Genomic DNA, 12,396 nt, shown 5'->3' on the forward strand with positions numbered 1-12,396 from the left:
AGTGGAAGGATTAGACCTTCTGTGTTACTACACAGTACACCAAACACTCGCGATCAGGAAAGCAAGCATAAATTGATATCTCTGGCAAATTTTTAAATGTCTACAGTAACTAGGTTAGTGTTGTAGTTAATCTCTTTATAATACTTCCAAAATCTTTTGATGTTCTTAGTTTTTTAGTAAAGTAAAACTATAAATCTAGCAAGTAATATCTTGTAACATTTGAAGCACTGGAATGACAAAGTTCAAATTAAATCCTTATACGTCTTTGCAGCATGTCAGCAAAAATCTGCAGAAGTATTCTGGTAGAACTTCTGACACAACAAATGCAAATTCTAACAATCTGTAAACGGGGAAACATACATTTTTCTTGCTTTTCTTTTTACCACAGAAAAGACACCAAAATTTTAATGTAAAGATTTAGTACTATGAACTTATGCTTCATCCACATTATTTCTTTTGGCAATTAGAAATCTTTACTATAATGTTAAATGTGTACTGACATATCTTTATATCTTACAAAGCATTATTTTATAACTTTGCTTAATTTGTAAGGAGGCAGCCTATATGAATGCCAGTTCTATCCTTTTCTACAGAAGGATACAAACTTATTTGTGATCTGTTTTTCTCTTTCAACTTATCTCTAGTTTCTCTGTAGATTTATAATGTTCATTGTTTCCAATTTTAACACATCACCTAATGGCAGAAAGGAAAACATGTTAACCTTGGAATTATTTGCAGTTGTAGAAATCCCTTTCGTCTGGCTTATGCAAGGCCTGCAATCTGTTTTAAACACAGATTGTCTGTCTTTCGTCTGACAGCCACCAAGCTGCACAAATTACTTTCTGCCTGTTCACCTGTTTGCAGCTGCGTCTGTAAGCTAAGGATTCTGTAGTTTGACTTGAACAACCGCTCCAGGATTGATGACATGTGCTGCTGATAAACTGAGCAATTTGAAGAAATTACTGGCTAAAGTTATGGAAAGACATCTGTGCACGAGCTGAGAACTAGAAGCCTTCAATTGTGTGTTTGCAACCTGCAGTGGCGGCAGCACTGTTTGAAGTGATATCCTTCTATAAGAGAGCTGGCCTTGACACTAAATAACCAGGCCATCTTTGCAACATAATCTCTCACATGAGTAATAAAGAGTTTGGTCCTTCTGGTCTTATAATTTTGGTTTAGTCATTTCTTTGAAAAGTACTTTGTAAATAAGGGTATATAACAATAATTAAGATTTCTTACATCCCATATAGCAGAAGTAATCTCTTTTGAAGTTTTTGTCTTCCAGTTTGAGTTGTGCTTCTCAATTGTTTCTCAGTTTTCTCTATCGTATAGCTCTGCTCTCAGCAGTTATAATATCTAGTACAAAGCTTCCTTTGAGCTGGACCATCATAAGAGCACGTCATCTCTTCAACTAAACTCTGCCCTAAAATCCCTGAGATGTGTTCTAAACTCTCTAAATTAAAAACAAAATGCTATATTTCTGAATCAGGATAAGGTTTGTCACTTACTGTCTATGTCTGCTGACAAATTTAACAATATTTTTGTTAAATATCCTTTTTCACAACACAAAAGGTAAAAATCATATTCTAGGTCATGTTGTATAAACAGAAAACATTGTTTATTTAGGCAGGAAATATGCTAGCCAGCTTACCCTCTATAAATATTGTTTTACAGTTATAATAAATATGGTCTGATGCCATGCTTCTATATGATCTAAACACAGATCCTGCAAACACTTGCACACATGCCTAACTTTGGGGGCACTACTCATTCAAACATTAAAACATGCACTTAAGACTTTGCAGGATCAGTGTCTTAGCCTCATTTGTCCGTTTTATATGCTATTTATCTACTTCTGTCCCATTTACGACAAAAAGGTGAGCACTGACAACAAAATGTTTAAGTTGTACATCTGCCTTTGGGGAAAAAAAATTTCTAAGATCTGTGGATAAAATTCAATCTAGTATACACAGATGTACCTCCCATTTTTAATAGGACCTGTGCCCATTTCACCACGGTGTATTTATTTGTACACGTCTAGATAAATGTGTTTCAAATGTATAATTTGACAGAAGGACACCCAAAAGCAAAACTTTGCATGTATTCAAACAGTCAGTGGTTTGGAATAAATAGCAATTTTTCAAAAATACAAGCATAAAAAGAATTTGATATGTCATAGACAAAACAGTATATTTTGGGGATAGAGGGAAACAAAACTGAAACTGAAGTCAGTGTGTGGGTGTTCAGAAGTATGAGAATGTATTAGAAACACACAGACTCAAACTATATGCCTCAATAAAAATTACTACTTTTTATATGTTTTTAAAGCATTAAAAATAAATGTTACATGGAAAAACAGATTATAAATTCATCATTTCATCTATCTTTTCTTCTTTACTATTGGCCCCAATCCTGTTCCTACCGAAAGTATGGTCACTGACTTCAGTGGTAACAGAATAGAGCCCTAAATCTGTACAACCTTTTATTTATTTTAGCAAATAAATGAACTTTGCTATTTCTACTTCCCACACATTTGGAAAAATTCTTACATTTAAAAAAAGTATTTCTTTACAATGCTAAAAATGTTCAATCTCTGTGTTTTATTTGATAAAAATTTCAGTCTGCTATAAATTAAATACACTTGAAAATAGGAAGGCAAAGCTTTCAAGTTAAGTAGCTGTATAAATTTGGCTTTAACATTTCAGAACCCATAAACTGGATTCAACACAGAGCTAAACCGATCTACAGGAAAAAAGGATATTCAGCATACTGTATGCACGCACAATAAATCAAGTCATTATTTATACTCAAGTGTACATCACTAATAAGAAAACCCTTAAGATTCTATAGTACAACACATACGTAAATAAATGCAGTCAGTTTGCTTGAATATTCACAATATGAATAGAAAGTATTTTTAATGTCAGCTTTTATTTTAAAAGAGCTAAGTCGTGAGAACATTCTTATGTACCACTTCATAACTCTGACACCAAGTATGTATAAAAAGATTAGCCTTTATTTGGTATAAAATCAGTTGGCAGTTTTACATCTGTGCAATGCAACATAAATACCCCAGCTGGCATCTCAAGCTCACACACATATGGACTTCAAAACAGAAACTTCCTTATTTGCAGCACTGCCAGGGTAATTTTGTATACTCTGCATACTACAGCTATTTGTCAGGCCCCTGCAGGTGTGCACTGCACATAAACACACAGCTGTAGTCTAGCAAGCCAAGTGTTCCATCAAACACATAAAGGGAGACCTCAGCAGCTGGATTAGTCATCCCTGCAACAGGTCCAGAGAGAACAATATGGGTTAGTATTTTTGGAAAAGCATGGATGGTAAATTTATGATTGTGCTGGCCTTACCAAATAACTGCTGGATTGTGTCATTTTAATGCAATGTCTACTTATTAAAGTTTTTGTTAGAATGGCTGGAACAGACTGAATATTTTTTAGTTTTTAATATAAACAATAAGGTAGTTTATGTATAAAATAGTTTATTACGTGCAAAATGTTAAAAGGTTTTCATAGTAGTGGTTGGTTTTTGACAGATGTTACAATTATTTGCATTGGCAATAACAGACAAATCACTGGAATCAATTACAGTTAGTATATCATAAAACTTCCTGCTAGTTATATATTATATTTTGTCACATTTATTGTAATTACATAACATTTTTCTATTTGTATTTGTTTAGCTCCAAGATGAACTGCTTAACTCAGGTGAATTCTCTATGATATGTATACCTGATGAAAAGGACAGTATAGAGTAAATCTGCTTTATCTTTTATAATTCTGATAATCTCGTTTATTTTTAATAGTATCATGTCAGCATTAAAATGTAATAGGAGAGATTTCTCCTGTCAAAACCACATTTGGAAGACACATGCTTAGCTCTTCTCAGTCACATAAGTGTTAAAATAACTTTACTGATGTACAGAAAACAATGTCTTAAAGAATTATTTTGATCAAGTCTCTACTAAAAAACCTGGTGATATTTTAATAAGTTAAAGGCAATAGAGTAAAGGAAAACAATCAACTGAACAGCTAATGACTCTGTGCAAACTTCCAGCATACTTCTCCACAATGTTCAAACTACAGAATCTGTCGTAGGTAAATTCACTGATTTGTAAGGATGACAAAATGCAAAAGCTATCTACAAACCTGAGCAAATACTAAATCTTAGTTTTCCATTAATAAATGAAACACATATCCTTTAATGTTATTTGTCAATGGTGCTTACGTTGAAATAGTAGGGAATTCGCACAAAAATAAAATACCTTACCAGTAAGCAGAATTTTCTAAAAGCAGCAGAGTTACACTAATTTTAGAAACAATGTCTGCCAATTTGGGGGGGGGGGCAGGGGAATTCAGCACATAAGACTTTTACCATGAGACAGTTATTATGCCAGTTATGCACATGTTTGGAGGAGTGGACTCCCACATTTTCTTCCAGAAGAGACCAGTTTTTGACAGCATACATAGACAATGTAACATAGACCCCATTTCAAAACTCTTTGCCAGGTTCTCCAGCTGAGGAAGCCATTTCATGACTGGCAGCTCCCATTGGCCTGGAACAGCGAACCACGGCCACTGGGAGCCTCGATCGGCTGAACCTGCGGACATGACAGGTAAACAAAGCAGCCCAGCCCGCCAGGGGCTTTCCCTGCACAAGCGGCGGAACAAGTTTGGGAACCACTGGTCTAGCTTCAGCTTCCAACTACTGGATGGTGTTATATCTTTGTCTGCTGGACTGAAGAGCCCATTATAAAATATTTGTTCCCCATGTAGATACTTAGACACTATGATCAAATCATCCCTTAACTTCTCTTTATTAAAATAAATAGATGGAGCTCTTATCACCATAAGACATTGAACTCCAATCATTACCATGGTTCTTCTCTGAACTCTCTCCAATTTATCAACATCCCTCTTGAACTTGCAAAGACCAAAACTGGACAAGGTATTCAAACACCAAATATATAGGTAAAATAACCTCTCTACTCTTACTCAAGATTCCTATTTATGCCTGCAAGGAACACATTAACTCTTTCACCCACAGTGTCATACTAAGAGCTCATGGTCAGCTGATTATCCACCATTATCCCCAAATCCTTTTTAGAGTCACTGAATCCCAGGATAGAGTCCTCCATCTTCTATGTATGGCCTACTGTCTTTGTTCCTAGAAGAACACATTTATATTTAGCTATATTAAAACACATATTGTGTGTTTGCACCCACCTTACCAAACAATCAAGATTCTTCTGTATCAGCAACCTGACCTCTTCATTTTTTACCACTCCCCCAATCTTTGTATTGCTTGTAAACTTTACCAGTGATGATTTTATGTTTTCTTTCAGGTCAATGATAAAAATTTTAAGCAGAGTACTCCAGAAACAGACCACTGCGGAATCCCTCTAGAAACACACCCACTTGATTACAATACCCCATTTATTTGTCAGCAAGTTAAAGAAGTATGGGCTGGATGAATGCACTATAAGGTGGGTAGAAAGCTGGCTAGATTGTCGGGCTCAACGGGTAGTGATCAATGGCTCCATGTCTAGTTGGCAGCCGGTATCAAGTGGAGTGCCCCAAGGGTCGGTCCTGGGGCCGGTTTTGTTCAATATCTTCATAAATGATCTGGAGGATGGTGTGGATTGCACTCTCAGCAAATTTGCGGATGATACTAAACTGGGAGGAGTGGTAGATACGCTGGAGGCGAGGGATAGGATACAGAAGGACCTAGACAAATTGGAGGATTGGGCCAAAAGAAATCTGATGAGGTTCAATAAGGATAAGTGCAGGGTCCTGCACTTAGGATGGAAGAATCCAATGCACCGCTACAGACTAGGGACCGAATGGCTAGGCAGCAGTTCTGCGGAAAAGGACCTGGGGTGACAGTGGACGAGAAGCTGGATATGAGTCAGCAGTGTGCCCTTGTTGCCAAGAAGGCCAATGGCATTTTGGGATGTATAAGTAGGGGTATAGCAAGCAGATCGAGGGACGTGATCGTTCCCCTCTATTCAACATTGGTGAGGCCTCATCTGGAGTACAGTGTCCAGTTTTAGGCCCCACACTACAAGAAGGATGTGGATAAATTGGAAAGAGTCCAGCGGAGGGCAACAAAAATGATTAGGGGTCTGGAACACATGACTTATGAGGAGAGGCTGAGGGAACTGGGATTGTTTAGTCTGCAGAAGAGAAGAATGAGGGGGGATTTGATAGCTGCTTTCAACTACCTGAGAGGTGGTTCCAGAGAGGATGGTTCTAGACTATTCTCAGTGGTAGAAGAGGACAGGACAAGGAGTAACGGTCTCAAGTTGCAGTGGGGGAGATTTAGGTTGGATATTAGGAAAAACTTTTTCACTAGGAGGGAGGTGAAACACTGGAATGCATTACCTAGGGAAGTGGTAGAATCTCCTTCCTTAGAAGTTTTTAAGGTCAGGCTTGACAAAGCCCTGGCTGGGATGATTTAATTGGGGATTGGTCCTGCTTTGAGCAGGGGGTTGGACTAGATGACCTCCTGAGGTCCCTTTCCAACCCTGATATTCTATGATTCTATGATCATTATATTTTGAGACCTATCACTTAACCAATTTTAATCCATTTAATATGTGCCATGTTAATTTTTAAAACTAGGGCTGTCAAGTGATTAAAAAAATTAATCGTGATTAATCGCACTGTTAAACAATAATAGAACAAATATTTCAAATTAAATATTTTGGGATGTTTTCTACATTTTCAAATATATTGATTTCAATTACAACACAGAATATAAAGTGTACAGTGCTCACTTTCTATTTATTTTAATACAAATATTTGCACTGTAAAAAACAAAAGAAATAGTGTATTTCAATTCACCTAATACAAATACTGTAGTGCAAGCTCTTTATCATGAAAGTTGAACTTACAAATGTTGAATTATGTAAAAAAAACCCCTACATTCAAAAATAAAACAATGTAAAACTTTATTGCCTACAAGTCCACTCAGTCCTACTTCTGCCAATTGCTCAGACAAACAAGCTTGGTTACATCTGCAGGAGATAATAGTGCCCGCTTCTTGTTTACAATGTCACCTGGAAGTGAGAACAGGCATTTGCATGGCACTGTTGTAACCAGCGTGAAAAGATATTAACATACGATATGTCCCTTCATGCTTCAACCACCATTCCAGAGGTTATGCATCCATGCTGATGACTGGTTCTGCTCGATAACAATTCAAAGCAGAGCGGACCGATGCACGTTCATTTTTATCATTTGGCTCAGCTGCCACCAGCAGAAGGTTGATTTTTTTTTTTTTTGGTGGTTTGTCTTCTGTAGTTTCCGCATTGGAGTGTTGCTCTTTTAAGACTTCTGAAAGCATGCTCCACACCTCGCCTCTCTCAGATTTTGGAGGGCCTTGGGTCCCGTGCTGTAGCTATCTTTAGAAATCTCACATTGGTACCTTCTTTGTATTTTGTCAGATCTGCAGTGAAAGTGTTCTTAAAATGAACAACATTTGCTGGGTCATCATCCAAGACTGCTATAACATGAAATATATGGCAGAATGCGCGGAAAACAGACAGGGAACATACAATTCTCCTCCAAGGAGTTAAGTCACAAATTTAATTAATGCACTATTTTTTTTTAGTAAACATCATCAGCATGGACACATGTCCTCTGGAATGGTGACTGAAGCATGAAGGGGCATATGAATGTTTAGCATATCTGGCATGTAAATACCTTGCAACGCCGGCTACAGAAGTGCCATGTGAATGCCTGTTCTCATTTTCAGGTGACACTGTAAATAAGAAGCAGGCAGCAGGATCTCCCATAAATGTAAACAAACTTGTTAGTCTTAGTGATTGGTTGAACAAGAAGTAGGACTGAGTGGACTTGAAGGTGCTAAAGTTTTACATTGTTTTGTTTTTGAGTGTAGTTATGTAACAAAAAAATCTACATTTGTAAGTTACACTTTCATGATCAAGACTGCACTACAGTACTTGTATGAGGTGATTTGAAAAATACTATTTCTTTTGTTTATCGTTTTTAAAGTGCAAATATTTGTAATAAAAAATAATATAAAGTGAGCACTGTACCCTGTGTATTCTGTGTTGTAATAGCAATCAATATATTTGAAAATGTACAAAAACATCCAAAAATATTTAATAAATTTCAATTGGTATTCTATTGTTTAACAGTGCAATTAATCTTGATTAATTTTTTTAATTGCAGTTAATATTTTTGAGTTAATCGCATGAGTTAACTGCGATTATAGAATCATAGAATATCAGGATTGGAAGAGACCTCAGGAGGTCATCTAATCCAACCCCCTGCTCAAAGCAGGACCAATCCCCAATTTTTGCCCCAGATCCCAAATGGCCCCCTCAAGGATTGAACTCACAACCCTGGGTTTAGCAGGCCAATGCTCAAACCACTGAGCTATCTCTCCCCCCAGTAGGATTAATAGGATTAATTGACAACCCTATTATTAACGCTGTATTTCAAGCAGGAAGTCTAGAAGACAATCTATGGGTGTGATCTATAACCAGTGAGCAATTAAGGGGGATAAGGACATTGCAGAGAAGCTGACTGATGCTTTGGATCAATCTTCATCCTGTAAGATCAAGCCAACATACTTACCCTGCCCCCACTCTTTTCAGATAAATTAAGGTGAGATATTCCAAAAAACAGAGGCATCAAAAGAGAGGATATTGGAACAAATGGATAATTTAAAGGGCAAAATCACCAGGATTAGATAATAAACATCCAGCAGTTCTGAAGGAATTTAAGAATGATGTAATTGAGCTGCTACCAAAAATATGCATTCTTTCATTAAAATGTTCTATGTTTTTAAAATAGCACTTTGATTTTCCTAGGAATTACAAGTAAGTAAACACTACTTCAGGGCCAGACAAATTAGTTGAAATCATAATACTAAATAGGACTGCAAAACACTAAAATGTCCATGATACCATCAGGCCAAAACAACATGGCTTCCATAAAAGAAAATTGTGTTATTCTAATCTACTAGAAATTCTTTAATCAGAGTTTATAAAACGTATTTGAACTTTCAAAAGGCCTCTGAAAAAGTCTTTTACAAAATGCTATTGAAGATAGTAAGCCATCAGGTGACAGGGTAAATACTATCACAGATCAAAAACTGGCTATGTAGCATAGAAGAGTAGAGATAAGTTGTTAATTTTCAAACTATTAGCAGCTGTGTGTCCCAAATTTCAATACAGGTGTTTAGTATATTAACAACCTGGGAATGTGGGAGAACAAGTGAGGTAGCAACACTTTCAGAGGAACCAAATTATATAGTCCAGATAAGAGAAAACATTGAAGAACTTCAGAGGAACCCAGATGAGTGACCTATTCTTTCTCACCTGAGTCTGTGGCCTCAGACAATGTGGTGTGTCCAGCTGTAGGGATGTTATGGTAAAAAAGACAGTTAAATGACTTTTTCCTAGGAGGCACAGTAGTGTAGAAGACTAGGCATAGGCCTAAATGCCAAGAGACTTGGGTTATAATCTTGGGTTTGGAACTGATTTGCTGTGTAATTCAAGTCAAGTCACAATCTCTCTCTGTCCCTGTTTCCCCAAAGGAAAAATGGAGGCTATCACACAGTGGAGAATTTATGTTTTGAAAGTGCTTTGGAAAGTACTACATAAATAAATCTCCACACACCTTAACTATGGAGCCACTATAGTTCTTCCAGTATTACATAGATATTCTAATTTGTACACAGAGAAACCTATAGAAGAGATTGTCCTTCTAAGGTTCCTGTTTTAAGAACATGATATAAATTATCCCCAAAGGTAAAGAGTACAATTCCACCTTTGTTAGAAAGCTACTTGTGAAAGATTTCCAGAGGTGCTAAGACCCTGTAGCTCCCAGTGAAGTCAATGAGAGTTCAGAGGATCTCAGCACCTTTAAAAAAATCAGACTACTTATTTAGTTGCCTTACTTTAGATACCCAAGTTTGAAAATGTTAGCCCTAATATATATTTACCTCTTTAAATCTCTCTATATAAATCAATCCCTATCCATCTTTTAATCAGAGTGATGGACCCATGCCATCAAGTTTAGATCTGATCTTCCACAAAGTCCAGGGTTATTCAGATCCAATCTTTATGAAAGGTTAGCTATTTCAAAACCATTCAAAATAGTTAAGAAAGGAGAGACACGATCACATTATAAAGATCTGCGCAGTCTATTGTGAGTGTCACCTCTCTTTGTTCCTAACAAGCAAGTAGTGCTAGGAGAGACGCAACAAGGCCTGGTTGCCCGAATGAAACATCATGAGAAGTATTCTTTCTCAGGAGGAAGCTGCGTTGAAGATGATGAAAGGAACATGTCTGAACATGCAGGATCTTCAGATTGGTAAACTTAGGGTTACCAACCTAAATTTACCAATCTGAAGATCCTGCATGTTCAGACATATTCCTTTCATCATACTCCTTTCTTAAGGATTGCCTGTCTTCCTTCTGGACTATTCTTGAATTCTCATGTTTGAGCAAAAAATATAGTTGTTACTCTAGATGCAATTGTGATAAAAAATAAATAGCTGAAATAGGCAGATCTTCCTTTTACAATTTCACCTTTAAAGTAGTACTGTCAGTGAATGCAATAAGTAATACTAAATGGGCAGTATGGTAATAATAATTAAATAACTGCACTGACTTATTTTGTTTAGGAGAATCCATCTTCAACATATACGATTCTGAAGACTATCCACCTTTAAGATCACCATCATTTTCTACAGTTTCAGAGTTATCTGCCAATGACAGTGTTTCAATCACATCATGTATGTCACATAGCCACAATATATCACCTGTAGCAAAAAGAAAAAAAAATCTCCATCATCCAGAAACAATCATAGATAAGTTTGTGATAAGAACCAGCAGATTACAAAAAGAGGTAATTGATGAAAAAATTGCCCGGTTTGTTTATGCAACAAACTTTCCTTTCCGTATGATTGAGAACCCACACTTCATTAACGTGGTTCCGTCATTAAGACCAGGATACAGTCCATCCAACAGAGCAGATGTTGCAGGCAAATTGCTGGATAAAGTGTATGAAAGAGAAATTGAGCACTGTGCAAAAGGTCTAGAGGGTGAAATTGTTAACCTTTGATTCTTGATGGGTGGAGCAATGTCCACAATGATCCTGTTGTATGTGCCTGGATGACAACAGAAGGGAATGTCTTCCTTACAGAAACAATTGATACATCACAAAATTCACACACAGCAGAATACTTACAAAAAGCAGCAGTATAACAAACTGTGAAAAAAATTTCAAATGTCTAGACATTTTATCACAATTGCTCTGAAAAAAGTGGGAGGAACCACGCTAACTCTCCCCCAAGACGCGTGATGGAACTCGGTAGTGGACTGTTTTGAGCACTGTGTCAAGAACTGGCCTAATCTGATGACAGTTTGTGAACAAAATCGTGAAAAAATAGATGGCACTGTCACAGCCAAAGTTCTCAACATTGGGCTTAAGAGAAATGTTGAACACATGCTGAGTACCCAGAAGCCTATTTCTGTAGCCTTGAACAAAATGCAGGGAAATAGCTGTTTTATTGCTGACAATAAAATATTGTTTTATTTTGAACTTAAAAAGAGAAATATGCAATGACAGAGTTTAACTACAAGCATTAAAAAATGAATGGGACCAGGGTCAAACCTTAACTGCTGAAGAAAAGTTGGCTATGACATGAACATCCAGCAATCATCCCTCCATAATGCCAACTATAATAAACTTCAGAGCTAAGGATGAATCATTCAAGAATTATATGTTTGCTGATGATGTTTTAAAGAAAGTCACACCAGTGAACTGATGGAGTCACTTAAGCACTTGCATTCAGAGACTGTTGAAGTGATAATCTCACTTTTAACAGCAGTAGCTTCTTCTGCTCTTGTAGAAAGAGTATTTTCTTCTTTTGGACTAATTCATTCCTAACTGAGAAATCATTTGGCACCTGAAAAAGCAGGAAAGCTTGTTTTTCTTTTCCAGATTATGAGCAAACAGGAAAATGAAAGTGAAGACAACTGAGTTAGCTGCAGAAGCCAATATTTTAAAGTTTCTCGTGTTTACCTGGCTGCAAAGTCGATTTAATTTTTGTGGGGTTTTTTTTAGTATTTCATTTAACTATTTTAGTTAAAAACAATTTTAACAAAAATAAACCTGATTTTAAAAAACTTGAATGTTTAACTAAATTAAAAAATTCATATAATATTTTAACAAAACAAGCATATGTTTGCTGTTGAAGAAAAAAATCCAGAATACATAATGTTGTTGTTTTAGTTAAATAAAACAATGTAAATGTCTGTCTGGTGATGTTCTCCTTCTAATTCAGCATGACAAGAAAATCCTCCAACTATTAATGATTAATCTGTTGAATTAG

The 12,396-nt window shown here is 36.4% G+C and overlaps 1 protein-coding gene across 10 annotated transcripts in view; it reads right to left on the reverse strand.

Moving 5' to 3' along the window:
• Positions 1-12,396, reverse strand: part of VPS13B (vacuolar protein sorting 13 homolog B) — a 940,751-nt gene that overhangs the window by 608,120 nt on the left and 320,235 nt on the right. Inside the window, exon 18 of one of the 10 annotated variants that reach the window (XM_048841335.2) lies at positions 2,995-3,288. The exons of 8 other annotated variants lie outside the window; for them this stretch is intronic. In XM_048841335.2, the coding sequence (XP_048697292.1) occupies positions 3,173-3,288 (116 nt within the window). In that variant the 3' untranslated portion in view covers positions 2,995-3,172. Of the gene's footprint in view, positions 1-2,994; positions 3,289-12,396 lie in introns of those variants that run through there. One more of the 10 variants, XM_075125029.1, reaches the window with a different exon arrangement.

Source organism: Caretta caretta, chromosome 2, assembly GCF_965140235.1.
Source record: "Caretta caretta isolate rCarCar2 chromosome 2, rCarCar1.hap1, whole genome shotgun sequence".
Classification (NCBI taxonomy): Eukaryota; Metazoa; Chordata; order Testudines; family Cheloniidae; genus Caretta; species Caretta caretta.